Source organism: Equus caballus, chromosome 7 (assembly GCF_041296265.1).
Source record: "Equus caballus isolate H_3958 breed thoroughbred chromosome 7, TB-T2T, whole genome shotgun sequence".
Lineage (NCBI taxonomy): Eukaryota > Metazoa > Chordata > Mammalia > Perissodactyla > Equidae > Equus > Equus caballus.
Genome location: NC_091690.1, coordinates 87,138,959 through 87,156,197, shown reverse-complemented (window position 1 = coordinate 87,156,197; position 17,239 = coordinate 87,138,959). Strand labels below are relative to the sequence as shown.

At 35.9% G+C, this 17,239-nt stretch overlaps 1 protein-coding gene across 50 annotated transcripts in view; it reads left to right on the top strand.

Annotated features, from left to right (window-relative positions):
• SOX6 (SRY-box transcription factor 6) overlaps positions 1-17,239 on the top strand; it is a 570,771-nt gene that overhangs the window by 370,291 nt on the left and 183,241 nt on the right. For all 50 annotated transcript variants that reach the window (XM_070274840.1, XM_070274842.1, XM_070274841.1 and 47 more), the window contains 2 exons: positions 2,291-2,463; positions 5,292-5,360. In XM_070274840.1, the coding sequence (XP_070130941.1) occupies positions 2,291-2,463; positions 5,292-5,360 (242 nt within the window). The remainder of the gene's footprint in view (positions 1-2,290; positions 2,464-5,291; positions 5,361-17,239) is intronic.

Here is a 17,239-nt window from a genome sequence, read left to right as displayed (position 1 = left end):
GACCACATCATTCTTTGCTTACAACACCGTAGTGATTTTGAAATATTCTTAGAACAAGTATGAAGTTCATCAAGTATGGTCTAGAAGGAGCTGAAGCTGAACCTGCTACTCTACTCCCCTCTATTTTCCTTGCTTATTTTACTACCTTCTTTCAACTTCTGGAACACACTGAAACTCCCCCTCCCCCACCCCCACAGGGCCTTTGCCTGTGTTGTTTTCTCCTTTTGAAAAGCTCCTTGACCCCTTCCAACTCTTTGCCTAGTTAATTCTGTTCCTCTTGCTGTTAATTTGTTACTTTTCAGGCATACCTTGCCTAAACTTGGGCCTCACAAACTTAGTTAGACCTCTTCCCAAATATCTGTCTTGTTTGTAATTCTTCTTTAGTTGTAGTTTACATTTATGTGTGTGATCACTTGCTTAAGGTGTCTCCCCCACTTTGGACTACAAATTGCCTGCAAGTAGGGAACTCTGCTTTTTCGTGCCCTGGGATCAGTATCCTTAGTTCTTGATATAGTCCTTGACACATAGTTGCCATTCAGGAAATATTTTTTTAATTAAAAATGACGGAAATGAGTAAATAAATAAGCTTCATACTTTTCTCATTTTGTATCTTCTCATTCCTGTATATATTAACATATATGTTAGTTGAGCTTGGTGTGCTTTTGAAGAGATTTTATGATCCCCTGGGGGAACCTGCTTTTGTATTTTAATATTTCTGGATCAAAAAGCTCTTCCTTTTACCAAGCTGAAATTCCTATTGCTGAAATAAAAACTCATTTTAAAAAAAATCAATTCTAATAGCTAGAAAGAATAGCTGGTCAGCATCCTTGATACAGTATTTGTTCCCTTAACAGTGGAATGCATTTTCTAACATCATCTCAGTATCTTATTTTTCCTTTAATTTTGATTTTAGACCATCTTTCAGCTCAGTGAATCTTTAAGGGATATGGAATATTGACAGTTTATTCATTTATTTTTTAAGGATTTGAATTGGCATTAAGAACCCTAAGGTAGTCCTAAATGTTGTACTTCTCTGCTGACATCAGTCTTACCTTGTGGGAATGATATACTAGCAAATGCTAGCCAGCATGCTCTGAGGCTCCCTTTCTCCATGGGGCCACTCAGAAAATAGGGACACTCCTAATTAAAATATTTTTCGTCTCTCAGATCGTTCTGGTGCTTTCTTAGCAGGAGTGGGAGGAGATTCGTAAGGAAATTGGAGTCTCCTCCCCCACACATCGGCCATCTTTGTCCCCTTTGACAACTGATGCCCTGGCGTCCTTCTGAAAAGCTTTCAAATCATACATCGTTTCTTCATAATGAAACCTGTGTGGCTCAAATATAGTCGGCTGAAATTCTTATGCTGCAGTAAAATACTCTAATTTAGATTCACAAAAGGATTCTATACCCTTTACTTAGGAGGGCTGTGCAATTTGCCCATAAAAAGACTGTTCAGCACCATTAGTGCATACCGTAAGTGTTCAGCGACATCATATTCATTAAACAGCACATCCTTATGCATAACCTTTTCAACCTCGAATGTGTTTTTTCCCTTTGAAGAATGACAAATGACACAGGGGTGAAGAAGCCCCCAAGCAACGTTGTTGCCTTTAAGGATGAAGTTGAAAACTTTAGCTCCATCTTCTCATAGGTGAAAAAAAAAATCAGATTCAATCCTTTCTTACTTGAGGCAAGGCAGTCTTTTTTCTCTTAGTAGAACTAGTTCCATGGCCAAGAGGGTGACCCCTGACTTCTGAGCTTCAGAGACAGATCTTTGCACAATAGAAAAATTTTCTGAGGGTGATGAGCAGAAAATTCCTTAAATAACATTTATTAAGCACCTACTATGTCTTAGATCCTGTGCTCATCGCTGAGGGTAGAGGTGATTATAGAATATTAATACGACCCATAGATTCTAATCTTTGGTACTAAATGTCATAGGTTTCCTAGCTTGATCAGAAAGATTTGGTTAGAGAGGAGGGAAGTGTGATGAAGGGAGAGAATGAGGTAGGTAGGTCTGCTGTTTTTGTTGTTTTAAAGAGTGAATGGGAAGAGTGTGTGAGAATTTTATTGGTAGCGATAATTTTTCTTGGCAGGAGCAATGACTAAACCTAGTGATTATTCCATTGCTGCTCTGTAGTGTTCCTGCACTCACAATGACCTCCAGTTATTGTCCCAGATCTTTAAGTGCCTTAGGTAGTCCTTTACTAAATCTGTCCCACTCCCACCTTTTGCCAATTCATTCAGACTTTTCTCAAACTTGTGAGATATCGTCTCGCTTGCATTTTAGGGACACCTGAGAGCCTGGCAGAAAAAGAACGGCAGCTCTCTACCATGATTACCCAGCTGATCAGTTTACGGGAGCAGCTCCTGGCAGCGCACGATGAACAGAAAAAACTGGCAGCCTCACAAATTGAGAAACAACGGCAGCAAATGGACCTTGCTCGCCAACAGCAAGAACAGGTGAGCCCTGCAAAAGAAGCTGATGAACTGGAGATGTGGAATGTGCCAAGCTCAGCGAGTAATCACATTGATTGGTTTATTTGTCATAAGCATTCCTTAAAAAAAAAAAGAAGAAGGAAAGAAAGAAAGAAGGTTTCTGGAAATCTAGGGTCTTCAAGAATACTGAGGGGATATGTGGAGGACAAAGAAAGGCATCACAGCAACTGGGCATAACTGAAATGATAACGTTGTTCCAGAACATTTGGATTTGATTAATCACTCAGGGATACTTAGTCACATAGGCGCCACCTGTATTCCCAGTGCAGCTTAGCCAGGAGTAAGTCCCTTCTCTCTGGGCCTTACACTTCTTATCCAGAAAAAGACGGTCCTGGTCTAGAAAAACTTTGAAGATTTTTCAGCTCACTAGTCCGGTGATTTTTTCTGACTTTAAAGCTAGGCTGACCATATATGTCTCAGTTTTCCCAGAATAGTCCTGGTTTATGACTGTTTTCCAAGGTAGTTATTAAAATCCCCCCTTCCACTTGCAGAAGTTGTCCTGGTTTGGATGATAAATTGTTTGGTCACTAATTATAGTATAGGTAAATCACCAAAAACAAATTAGCACATGACTCCTATAAGAATTTGACTTCATTGAATTAGAAGTGAGAAAGAAGAAAAAATAGCAAAGTTTAAATGTGTATCTTTTAAAAAATAGATTACTTTCTCAAATGTTTTTCCTGTCTTATAGGAGTACATTAATCTAACAACAATGATCCTATAGAGTAGTCCCTAATGCTTTAGATCAGACAGACCCAAATTAATGTGCAGTTTTTCGGAATCTGACATTATTACTGGAATTATCTTTTCAGTTAAATGTATTTTATAGGGGTATATAGAGCAATATATGCTCTGTTGATTTTAATGAGTTGTGACGTCTGGTATTTTATATGCTTGAATATTTGCCCACATGTAGGAATATGGACTCAGCCCCTAATGGAAAATAACATAAAGGAACACTGTAAAAAATCAGAAGTTAGAATGTCATTTAGCCATCCAGAGATGACACAGTAATTAACTATTGACACTTGTGAATAAGCTAGCACAAATTAATCTTGACACATTTGCAGACGAGTGATATCTTACAGTGAACACTTTGTAATTATATTTCAAAATGAAAATTAAATGACACTTAAAACTAGGTTGTCATGCTCAATGAAGCGAGCATGTAGCTCAACCGATTGGCAAATAAAATTCAGAATTTGAGCCACATGGTGCTTATGTACCATACTTCACTGTGTCAAACCCATACGTCTAGAGTGGATGATAGTAATTGCACTGTGGTGTTTTGGATGCATTTCTATGCAGCACTTTATCATTTAGGAGGGACCATTAATATTAGATGCCTAGTGGTGTTTCACTGGTTTGCTAAGAGGAAATAAATATTCAGAGGATTCAGCATCTATACCTAGAGTTGCAGAGTGAATTGTCCATTTCTGACTTGAATGGTGACAAACAGAGTGGGCCTTTCCAACCTGATTAAATACTGGTTCCATTTTGCTTATAAAGCTTTACGGGGGAGTGGTCCTATTTCTCAAACTGTAGTCTATGTTAGGGGCAGCTTTATTGTGACTTCCAGTATGAACCACTCACCGCCAGAAACCATAAAGCAACATTTGAGGGCAGATTGCTATTTTGTCATCTTCTGCTGAATGAAATGTAATTTAGGCCTTTGCCTCTGCTCTAGGCTAGAACATCAAAAAGACTCAGAAAGCATACAGCTGGGGGCTGATCCACACTGATTTCTACTTCTAACATTGCCCGTTCTAGAATATCAGCTTTTTGAAATAGAAGAAACAGGAATAAAAAACCATAACTCTTGCCTAGAAGGCACCCCTAAACCAAGTCCTTCTAAGTGCTCTCTGGCCGTGTTTCTCTCTGGCTTCCTCGGTTGGCAGTGAGCGTATTCTCACTAAGGGGCATCCTCCTGGGCTTCAAGCTATAGCAGCTCGCTTTTGAGGCAATAAGCACCCTGATACCTAACTCATGCTGTGTAGGAAACATCATTATCCTAAAGAAACTGCTCTCCTGTGGGACAGATTCAGTCTTCAGTAGGGCTTGCATTAAGTGATTAATATGTCTTTTTATAGGCCAAATGACGTGTTAAGATGTTGAATTTGATTGTTGAACGAAGCAAGGGAATGTAAAACTTGTGTGTGGAACCTGTACTATAAAATTAACACATTACCCTCAAAAGGATGAATAGATAAATATTAAATTTTATTTGTATTTAAAAATGGTTTGTAATCACATATAACATCAACAAAAAAAATTAAGATTTTTGACTTTTTTCTGTTTTTTGGAACGCCCTTGACAATATTTGTAAGTGTTGTCAGTTCTGAAAATTTTTATATCAGAAAAGGTTTCACCGAAGTTGACAATATTATAATAGAAAGTTCTTTCCTGTCTCTGCTTATAGATTTTACTTTTTACATCCAAATTAAGCTCTTTAGAAAAATATAGCCAGAGTTTTCCTGTTCTTCTTCTCCAAGGGTCAAATTTCAAAATTCCCGTTCTTTCCCGATGACCAGTGGAGATGTAGAGGAACTGCTCACAGATGTGATACGAGGGCTGGTCTCCACCTACAGATAGAGATGTAAGGGCAAGCAGAGAGATGGCATCTGTTTGAAGTGTTTTTTCTTTAACTTTCCGATTCTGCCTCTCTCATTTTATACGAACTCTTTCGCATAGAAGGGCAGTAAAGCATTCTTGTAATACCAGGAGACATACCTGAGGTAATGGCAAAGGTGTAAGCATTTCATTTTAACTTAATGAAACTTTCTTTCTGATAGATTGCAAGACAACAGCAGCAACTTCTGCAACAGCAGCACAAAATTAATCTCCTGCAGCAACAGATCCAGGTCAGTGTATTTTATTACTCTCGTCTGATTATACTTAGATACTTTCCTCCATGAAAATGGAATTTAAAATGCTGCAAATGAACCCTCTCTTATAAACTGCACCAATAGGGCTGTTAGACGAGGCTGTTGTATACAATTGTGTAAGTGGACCCAGGAAATATGGACTAGGTGGTGGTCTGAACATTCTTTTCTGATGTGATGCGTAAGCAGAATAAACCTTATTTTTCTCCTTCTGCCATTTGCCTAACACAACCTGGTGCAAACCTAATGGTTTCCAAGGAAGCATACATATGCTATTTTTATTGTCACAAACCACTTTCTGCTTTGTAGTTTACCATTTGATGGTATTTATGGGAGAAGCTTGTTTATTTGCTTGTTAGGACTGTCTGATTGGGCCAATTATGAGATGAATCTTATGACCTGGTAAAAGGTTGGTAATAATTAATTTGTTCTTTAACAAATATTAACTGCATTTCTGCTAAGGTGCTGAGGGGAATATAAAGATTAGTGAATGGTTGTCTGTCTTCAAGGAGCTTATAGTCTAGAAAGTAAGAAAACTTGTTCCTGAATAATTGCAACAATTTAGAAATTCCTTTTTTGTTGTGGCAGGGTAACGATATATAGATCATAATTACAATGGCCTGGGAAGGAATTCTGATTTGTGTCATTCCTTTAGATACTGGATGGTTAATTCAACTAATAGCTTTTGAGATAGGTAAGGAAAGTAGTCTCCATTTTTGAATAGGAACATATGTGTGTGACTTCTAGAAAGCCACAGAATAAGCAACTGGTTGTTTGGTAATTAATCCTTAGGAATATTGATCACAGAGTTATATGTACCCACCACAGCTTCTTTGTTCCCTCTTGGTTGCTGTGAATATTTCTAATCACTGGGATCTGTGATGCAGCCTAGTTGGGGCAGTATATTCTGACTTATGTTATTCCTTTCCTTCAGGTTAATATTACACCTTCCCGTATTTTTAAAAAATCATTTGCATAAAGTCATAACTTACTCTAGTCTTCTACCTCATTGATGAAAGCCAGTGGTTTTAACTTAATCCTTGCTTTATTTTGTTAATCATACTTAGTGTTTCAGGGAGTAGTCACTGCATTTAAAGTACCCATTTGGTGCCTGAAGAAGTGTTGTACCTAATTTGGCATTTTGTCCAGCTATCTTCTCCAGGAGGTTTTATCCAGAGTTTTTGTTATTGGTGTTTCTTAATTAGTTATGACTCTATATTCCATACTCAAATCTATATTTTTTGAGCTAAAGAGTCCAAATATAGAAGGGTTGGGAATGTCTCTGGCAATTTTGACAGTCAACCTTTACAATTAAATCTTGGAATAATTTCTCATCCTGATATCTCTTTTATGACTCATGCTGAGATCCTTAATTAAATAACTATCCAGGTGTTCCCTTGTTCTGCCCTCATTAGAATTTTTAGTATGTCTCCTACTGCTGAGGTCAAGATTTTTAGCCTGTGGCTTCCTACATTTTTCTCTAGATCCCTTTCTAAGAACTCAGTAGGTGTTAAATAACCTGATCATTTAGTTCTCTCTGTTTCTCCTTTGTAAAGCAGGAGTGGAAGAAGTTCTCTGAGATGTTCCCATATCAGTTACTTATTATTAATGTTTTTACTACCTCTTTATTACTTACTTCTTTATTTATTTAGAATATATTTCACTTTTTAGTTCAATGTTGGTTGTATTAACTGGCCATCTTAATTGATATTTGCCCATGGTACTGAGGACCTCAGATTAATAGCAACCAAATAAATTTGGAGTATTTTTATGACATATTATTACTATTTATTGATTACATAGGATTTTATAGTTATAACTTGATAACCTGAAATTGATGTCTTTTTCAGGAAACTCTAGGATATGATCTTAAAATATTATTCATCAGTTCAATTTGAGAAGATAGGAAAATATTTTTTCAAGTTTCCTAATAGAAGTTTAATTGCCTTTAAAGTTTGTGGATATTTCTCATTGTTTGAATTTTTTAAAATTGAAGCTAATCAGCACTTGATCTCAGCAGTATAAATTATAAAATCAGAGAGGGAGTCAGGGTCTCAAAGTTAGATTAACTTTAGAAACATAGGATTCTTTGTAGTAAGAATTCATATTTTTAAAAATAAGGGGAAGCCATAACCTGTATTTATAGTTCATTCTGTCTGGAGCTACTGCTTCACTGCGTATCTTGTCAGTATTTATCTTATCAGTATGAGACCATTCAAAGAATGTTTCAAATGCTGAAAAACACTTACTCCTTACACAAAACATATTCGTCTCTGACAGTTACAAAGCAGATTTTCGATATTTAGACTTTTTAGCTATTATTTTGCAACGGGAATGGGTTAACTGTATTTTCAAATATGGTTTTTGAAAAGCCATAGGCATGATCAAATTTAGGAGAGAGATTATTGTTGAGCTAATTTTAATATATTTTTTGAGCAAAATATAAGATTTAAGACATGCTTCAAACCTTTTTCTATTATGAAGAAACCATTTTTGTGAAAAGAAAACAGAACAAAGAGTAAAATAAGATGGTAAATACAAAATCTAACTTCTCTTCTGAAAGCAAATGAATACAGAGACAATTTGAACACGTTTGACCTTTTTTTTTTTTCAAATCTTAAGTCCTAGAACCTATTAGCTAACATGGTCAGCAAGATTAAGCCATGCCAATTGGCTATGGATCATGAGTATCAAGTGGTCACATTCAAGATCGTTCTTTACTTCTGGTTCAGAATGCTGACTTCTGAATTAGTGCTGCTGTTTGGGAATTTGCAAGTTGTAATAGAAAGAAAGAGAAGAGTATCTAACCTCTTGTAATGACCACACACAAACACATCTGGGCCTATTATAATAGCAACAAATGAAAACATGAATGATTTGCATAAATTGAAAAGCAAGATTTTTCATTAGAGATAGGAAAAGGCATGATTAAGATAGTATTGTAAAAGTCCTCAAGCTTATTTTACTTGCAATCATTCAAAACTTATATGTGCAGTTAAAAATCATTTCATTTATATATTTTTCTTCCTTGAATATAATTTTTAACATAATTTTGCTTTGGCAAATCCTACCTAAATTTTTAAAGAGTTACTTTTAAGACCATATAAGCCATGTTGAAAAAATGAGATAGATGATTTTGTAAACTAATGTTTTTATATTTTTGATGTCAGTTTTTATCATTTAAAAAAATACGGTTAATAACTTTAAATCATTATTAAAATGATTTAATATTAACAGATATTTTAGGCGGTTGTTTGCTTAATGAATTTAAATCCCTTTCTTTGTGCTTTGGGGAAAATGGTGATTCCTCTAATTTGTTACATATTAAGTAATTCCCCTGACATGGAGCCCAGAAAAAGTTAGACATTTTTGATATTTCCAGGACAGAAATAGCACAGTTTTTATCAAGTCTCTGGAAAGCAAAACTAATAGATCATGGAATATGGGTCCTTGGAGTTGGGAATGTTGATCCTTATCCTGTGATTTCAAAGGACAGATAACAGCATCACTAATTTCATTCTCCTTCTCCCACCCACTGCATTGTGGTATCTTAGCCAATCCTTTGAAGCATTTTATTTGTGAGAGTTATGTTGACTAGTAAACAAAAGTCATTTTTAATCCATTGAATATATTGAAGCATATTTTTAGTATTTTATTCAACTATTAAATATGTCTAGTCAAAGCAAAACAGAAAATATTTTATAAATCCTGATTTCTTGATCCATCATATATTTATTCATCTAACCTCATTTGACCATCTCATGGTTTTTGAATCTAGAGAAAATATTCTTCATGGACACAGCATACTGCATTCTTTGGTTTCAATAGCATGTCAATAAGAACACATTTAACGATGGCATTTTGTTGCTAGAACTTAATCTTTGCAAGAGAATTCAGCTCATTGAAATATCTCTGCGAGAAATGTACTTTTCCAGACATGAATAGTATTATCCAATAATTCATGTCTCTTCAAACCCTGATTTTAGACTTATTCAAGTGGCTTGTATTGTGTGATACGTAGGCAGTGTCCTCTCCTCACATCACTGGCTGAACATCATTGATCTCTTAAGAATGGACTGGCTGATTGAGATTTTGTTTGGGCATTTGGCTTCCTGGGCCAGGGCCAATGATTTTGTCAGTTCATACATGTACACCTTTTTGGGTATAATTGTGAAACTTGAAATTCTTAGCTCTTTGTTAATCTTTATGATTAATGTACAATATTCATCGCCCTCCCCTCACCATTTGATACGTGTTAGATGGCAAACTCAATCTGTGGAAGGCCTGCACTAAATGCCATTGCTGCTGCTTTGCAGATACTCTGTCTGATCTGAAAACTTTGTCTTTTAAATGCTGTAATGCATACTGCTTGTTTACAAAACCACGTTTGTATCTTCACTGAAGTTTCATTCTGTTCTTGAATATATGAGTATTTTTCATACGTAACGTGTTCTATTTTGCTTGTAGAATATTCCTGGGCGCTATTCTTTTATTTTGTGTGTCACTGTGTGTTAGTCATGTGGTAGAGTGCCATTAAATGTGTGTTCTCCTTTCTTCCTCTCTGGTAACCAGAGAGATATTAATATTGTAAGCAAGGAGGTGATTGTTCTTAAACCATTAAACAGAATAATTTGAGATGTACTCGCACCTTTCAAGGAGATAAACCTTGCCTTTTGTTTCCTTCAATATGATTAACTATAGGCATTTCAGGTATCTGCTGAGTAGAATAAGGACTACCTTTTTATGTGAAGTAGTTGTCTAAAGATCAGAAATAATTACTTTGTACATTAGCCTTCATGGCCTACATGACCTGGTTAATTAATTTTTTGCTAGGATAATAATAATAGATATATATTTGAAGATATGCTTCATCATTAAGTATCTAATTGACCTCTAATTTTAAGAGCTGGACCTTGCATTTATTGTCTTTTGGAAATGGCTGGAGCAGCCAACAAAAAGACTGAGCAAAGTCAGGAGTCTGTCAGTCTCACTAGTCCCTCTGTCTTATGTTGTATCTCTTTGTTAATTGTATTTAGCATTGATAAACAAAAAGCAATTACAGTGCTCCTGTTTGGGCTCTAGCAAATAGTCCTTTTTTGTGTGTTATTGATCAGGTAACAGACCTCCTTCCAACAGCCTCTGAACAGGACCAAATAAACCATTGAAAGTAATTTGATACTTCTATTGGCACTGTACGTGTATCTGATACTCTCTTGCAGTGAAATGAGGGTTATAAACAAAGCTTAGAAGTCTAGGATTAGCCCCCAGCTTCAGCAAGCCCTTAAAATATTTCGTAATTCTATCTTCAATCATGAATTAGCCTGGAAAACAGACCCTCTCTCCTCTCTCTCTTTCTCTGCTGTATGCTGGTTTAATTGCCCACAGGCAGGCTGTTGTGATCTTCTTTGGAAGTTTAAAACCAAGATAAAAATGCAAATCTAATTATTTCTTTTATGTAATCTAATTAACTTTTTAAGTAATGATAGATGCTCTGTAGCCTACTTCAAACATTTTAATAATGAAGTTTCTGAATTGTAAAGAATAGGTAAAGCTGCTATAATTCATGAATATCAAGGGCCTTAACAGCTAAAAATCTGAATTCTTACTGTGGATTAGAAACTGTGTGTTAGTTAATCAGGCTAGACTATTTATTAAAGTTGGAGTGGATCTAGAAATAAGAAGAGGTGATACCTGACCAGATCCTCTCAGCTACTATATGGAATTATTATCAGCTTGCTATCTGTTTTCTAAACGTGGCCTTATGGCAAAGACCTCATTCAGCAGACCAGAAGCTGAAGGGGAATCTCAGTGCTTGTCAGGCACTATCCTTGAGTTCCCCCAACCCCACCTAGGTGACCTCCCTGCTCTGTCTTACCTCTCAGACTCCCCTTCCCAGCTCTCTCTCAAACCAGCAATTCTAAAAATTCAGGGAAACCAAAGCGTCTGCTTCTTTCTGGGATTAATGAAAGTGGGAGTGTGTCTTACCTTTTCAGAGGCAGGAGGGTATGGAGCAGAGTGGGCAGATGACCAGGTGGTGCCAGCATGTGACGTTACATAACATTGAAGCAATCCCCCAGGGAAAGAGCCTCTCTTCTATTTTTTTTCTTGATCTCTCTGATTACATTGAGGGCTCAGTTTAGTGTTAGTCTTTAATACCTTTCTAGGATGTGCTAATCTCTCTTTGTTGGAGAGAGGGAGAGGTTGTCTTAGACTCAGAGCCTTGTAGGCATAGTGTTTAGCTAGAATTTGTGTAAAATAAAACATTTTCATGGTTATCTTCTATTTATGACTAGAATTTTAGTTTTCTATTTGAGGTAGTGAAATAAAGTTTCTTTTTGACATAAATATATTTAGGCCAAAAACAAGTCAATTTAAATAAAACCTTAAACAAATAATAATTGGGTACTTGGATATGGCAAAATTATGAAGGTAGTTCTTTAATGATGGAATTTTGGGAAGCCCCTGAAAGAGTGCCACACTAAGAGGTATTAAATGTTCCGCCTCTACCCCACTTAAACTTTCACAGAATATTAAACTTGGAAACATCATCTCGAGGTCCTCGTGATTCTCACTCACTGATGGGAGGGAGTGTGGGGAGCTGTTCCTATTAGACAACAATATAGTGAGTTTATTATTAAGCTATACTTAAAAATAACCCCGAGATTATCTTTTTTCTGCTTTCTTTGGAATTAAAATGCCCTTTCTTTTTATGAAATAAAGGTGATAATACAGGGTATGTGCATTGTTTCTTTGTTTTCCAGTAGTTTTATTTGGCGAAATAAAAAGTTCCCAAATATATGTAAGTCCCCACTTTTGTTTTCCTTTGAAATTTCTTTGGAAGTCTTTCTCTAGTCCAAATCCTTTACTTTACACAAGGAAACTGAGGCACAGACCAAATCCTTGTCCAAGCTTACAAAGCTGAATATTGTCAGAGCCATGAGTAGAGCCTAATGTTCTTGACTCCTAGTCTAGTACTATTTCCAACCTTCCAGGTTGTGATTCGATTTTCCCTTTCTATGACTTGAATAAATCTCAGTGCACTTTAGTTTACTAGTTTGTAAAACGTGGATAATAATATCTAACATCCAAAATCTCATTACGTTCTCTTTATCCTTAAATGGAAAAAAAAGTGAAGATTTGCCATTAGAATCAGTTTATATTCCAGAACTATTACAACTGTGGGTTCATACCCACAAGGAAAGAGATAAAAAGAACATAATTTGAATCTTTTTGTAATGTAGTATGAAATGTATTTCTGGCTGAGTGACTGTTTTGGTATTTACATATGAACTTCTTAGATAGTTAATTATGTTACTTTCTGGAGGTGTAAAGTAATATGTCTCTATGTTGAGGGTCAGTCACTTTTAACGTTAATACCTTTTTTACAGCTACCTTCCCCGGACAAAAGTGAGCAGTGAGTGACAGTATGTGATGCCTGTGGTTCTCAACCTTGGTTGTACTTTGTTATCACTTTTAAAAATACTGATGCATGGGTCTCATCCTAGACGTTCTGATTTAATTGGTCTCGGGTACAGTCCCAGATGGGCACTGTTAAGAGCTCTCTAGATGATTCTAGAGGGCAATCAGGATTGAAAAATACTCCTCTATACAGTATAATTCAGATTAAATGATTAAATGTGAACTCTAAGTTGTTTGGACTATCGATTAACTTGTCTATTATCTGTCTATCTGTCTATGTGTCTATCTATCTATTGATAGATAGATAGACTGAGGGTTGACATAGCTTAAACATATGATTCTTGAGCAGCTGAAATATACTTTTGACTTTTCACAGCTATTTTATGTAATAGCTAGAAAGCTTATAATGGATCATGACTTAAACAATTTTAATAAATTTAGTTAGTTTTCTAATAATTTGATTTTTATTTATATGTGAATATACTGGCAAGACAGGAATGTGTTGATATCAGAAGATTTATGCCTTTGGGAGAAGGTATTTAAAAATGAAGCATAGTCTTTCTTAATAAGACAAAAACTTTCATAAAATGAATTCTCAGATGCCATTTAACTTCTACTATCTAAACAGAATGAATTTTGACCCAGGACATCTACCTGTTATTTTTTTATTGTGTGTTTTTAAAAAATTTTCTGTGAAATTGACTGCGTCTTGTCAAATATGAAGAATGTATGACTCTGAATGCACTTTTAGATTTCTACTATAGGTAGAAGGTAGAAAGAATAAAATGCGTTGCATCAGAGTGTGTGTAATTTAGAATTTTTGTAGAACCAGCACAGGTATCGGGGACAAATAAATCAAGATTTAAATTCTAGTTCTGCTGCTTATTAGCTCTGAGATCTGTTTTGCTACTTACTAGCTGTAAGACAAGTTAAGTAATATCTCTGAGCCTGTATTTCCTAACTCCTAAAAGGTGGATAATGATAGTAGCTTAGTAGTTGTGGGATTAGAGATCATCATATAAAGCCCCTAGTAAATGCTCAATGCACAATATCTATTACTGTCATTATTGTTGTTGTTGTCCTTGTATATTAGCTATAGGAGTAATTGCAGAGTCCTTAGTGGAGAAAGATACAGGTACATGTATTGTATCTGCATATATAAGCATGTTTTCATCTATATATATGCATGGTTAGAACCCACAAATTAGTGATGTGAATATAGGATAATCAACATGGATGCACTATAGTCAATTATTAGCACCATGATAATCTAGAGGAAAAGAAAGAGCAACAATTTTCTCTGGCTGCCAAATGAGAGCTATTTCAGTTGTCAGTGAGAGGAGAGTAACGTTTGTCAGGCACTCAGAAATGGTTGGTGGAGAATTAGACAGAGCTGCCTGGAGATTGTCTAAAAGGGAGCATGGCATTTTATTCTGGAAAACAGGGTCAAATTCTCACCTTTCACACTAAAAAGGGCTTTTCTATTAGATCAATAGTGCTTGTGAAGTTAAAGGGATAGTAAATGAACTTTTCCAATTTATTTTATAGCTTTTTTAAAAAAACACAGATGAAGTTATGTGATGTAGTTGCACAAAATGCAGAAGTCTTTCTTGTTTAAAATAAAGTTGTTCACATAAATCTTATGTATGCCATCTCCTGTAAGTCAAGCATTTGCCCGGCTTTTGTGAATTATGTCTATACTTAGAATTTAAGAAGTTAAACAGTATGCATACCAGACTTGAGAGATGGGAAATAAAAATTGATATACTGTGTGACACTTGATATAGCACAGGGAAATATCTTTTAAATTCTGAAGGGATGTACTGACATAACCATTTTTAATTCACATAAGGTAACTCCTACTCAACGTTGTTAATGTTAGAGTCAGATATTTTTACTTGTTCAAAATAAAAGAAAGTAAATGATGCAAAAGGTGTAATGTCTCACTGTGAGACACTGAATTCATTTTATCCACCACCCAATCCGTTAAGAAAATGTTAAAGTTGTAACATGAAACAATGAAAGTTAGGAATTCACAGATCAGAATAAAGGGTAAAATCCATCCTCAGTCAGGTCATAGTCATGACTTTTGTTAACATACGTTGAGGTGGAAGATTTTTCTCTTACAACACCTTCAGATGGATTTTCTACAATGGCTGAGATGCATGCAGTTGGAAATGGCTCTCAGCTAGGCTGACTTGGCTACTGCTCGAACATGTTGAGAGGTGGACAAACTATTCTGAAGAACTCTAACAGGCAAAACTTATTTTGTACTGTAATAGCATCACTCATTTCCCAGACATACAAATGTTGGCTCCTCCTTCTACGTTCTTTAGTTGTATTATGCATAAGAATAGAGGAGAAAAAAAGAAAACTGACTTTAGTCTCAATCGATTGTCTAATAACTTTTGTCCCCTTTCATCAGTTGTGATGATGTCAGGAACCAGTTACCCAAATGGGAAAACATTCTTTATGTACTATTATTCAATAAAAGATGTAAGTTAAGTCCTAGTTTGTTGTCTTTGAAGCTGGATGTGGCAGAAGTCATTTGTTAATGTATAGAAAATTGGGTAAATACACGGCACCTTAGGATTAGTATAATTGAACGGTGCCCAAGGAGGCTATCAGGGACCTGAAACTTCAAGGAGAGGAAGGATCTCCAGCTATTGGTTCAGGTATTTGTTTATCCTAAAGGACCTTTTCTCATTCTGTGGCTGTCAGCCCATCCTTCCTTCTGACTTGCATTTCCCTGAGAACCATGAATGTCATGATAGCTTCCAGATAATCAGTTTAGTAGCTAGAGGCTGGGGTTTGAAAGAATCAACATGCATGTAGTGGTGGAAGAATGAGCTTGATAGCAGAAGATGATGGAGAGCAAGAAAGTGCACACAGATAGGAAGCTATCACCTTGCTTAGTGATGAGTAACGGAGGTTTGAGAAAAGGAAAAACTGGCTACAAATTTTTATCTCTAGTCTACTTTGTGTAATTCTTGGTAATGCTTTGTGCAGACTCAGGTTTCTAGATTTTATGTGTGAAGCCTAGATGGAGGGGACACGCTATTAGATGACCTGCTATTCTTTCGCTATGGAAAAGCCCAGAGGGGCAGGCGAAAGTAAGATAGTAGTATTCGTTATTGTGTTCTAGCCAGAAGTTAATCTTAGATGATCTGGTGGATCCACAGTGATAGGGCAAACATGTAGTCTACCATAGGAGGAATTCCAACTCATGGCTGGAATATCTATAATGCGAGGATGGAAACCAGGGCAGAGAAAAATGAAGTTGGGCTCTTGAAGTTGGCCTCCACAAAACACTATTTTTCTGTTAAGATTGTCTGATTTCATTCTATCGTGCATCGTCAAAATCACTGGTCTCTGACAGGGCCCTTTCACAGACTCTGTTTTAGGGTGGAAGCACATCTGTGGAATTCCTAGAGATCCTTTGTGGGAGGGAAGTCCAGATTAATGGCAGTCCAGTAGAAGAGATAACCTGGATTCTATGTTTAGGACCTTGCCCTCCATATCAATACAGTATCTTTCCTTCTCAGTAAGACTGGGCCCTGACTAAAGACCCAAATTTGTGATACACTGTGTATCTCAAGTAAGTAGGAGTATACTGTTTAAGACAAAAGTCCCATAGTAGAATTATGGGTAAACTATTTTTTCTTATTTTGGTTTAGTTTTAAAACAATTTTCTAGTACATACTGCTTTTGTATAAGAAAAAAATTAGTTAAAAACTTTAAGTGTGCATTGAAAGAACCCTGATTTTCAATATTAGAAAAATTATTAAAATTTTTATGGTATATTTATGTGATGGGCTGTTATAGACTATTAAAATGATATTTACAAATAATTTTTAATGATTTGCAATAATGCTTACAATATAGCGTTAGGTGGGAAAAAAACCTAGAACACAGTAATATAAATATAGTACAATCTCAGCTACATAAAAGTAGGCGTTTAAAGAAAGACTAGAAGAGAATGCATTACTTTTATAATTTATTATTATTACTTTATTTTTAAAAACACAGGTAACAAAAAAGGGATAGGCATCTATCCTTTTATCTTGTGATCACCTCTGGAATAGATTGTGATCACAAATTGATCATCAAATCTTACAACTTGACTATTATATCTGATTTCTGATTGCTTAAGTAAAACTTCCACTTAATTAAAACAACCAGGTCTCCAGATTGCTGGGGAAAATATGCAGGAATGGATCTTTCCAGTGCTTTCAGACTGTTTTACTGGTATCTATGCCTGCCTCATCTCACTCATTTCCCCAAGCAACTGCCGAGGACACTGAACTGATTCCATAGCTTTGTACTATGTTCCCTTTGGCTCAGGAAGGTCATGATTTCAAGCCCAGGAAAAGAGAAGACATGGAGATGATTACCGATCTACTGTCAGCAAAACTTGTTCTCTCCCTTCTATGGAAGGT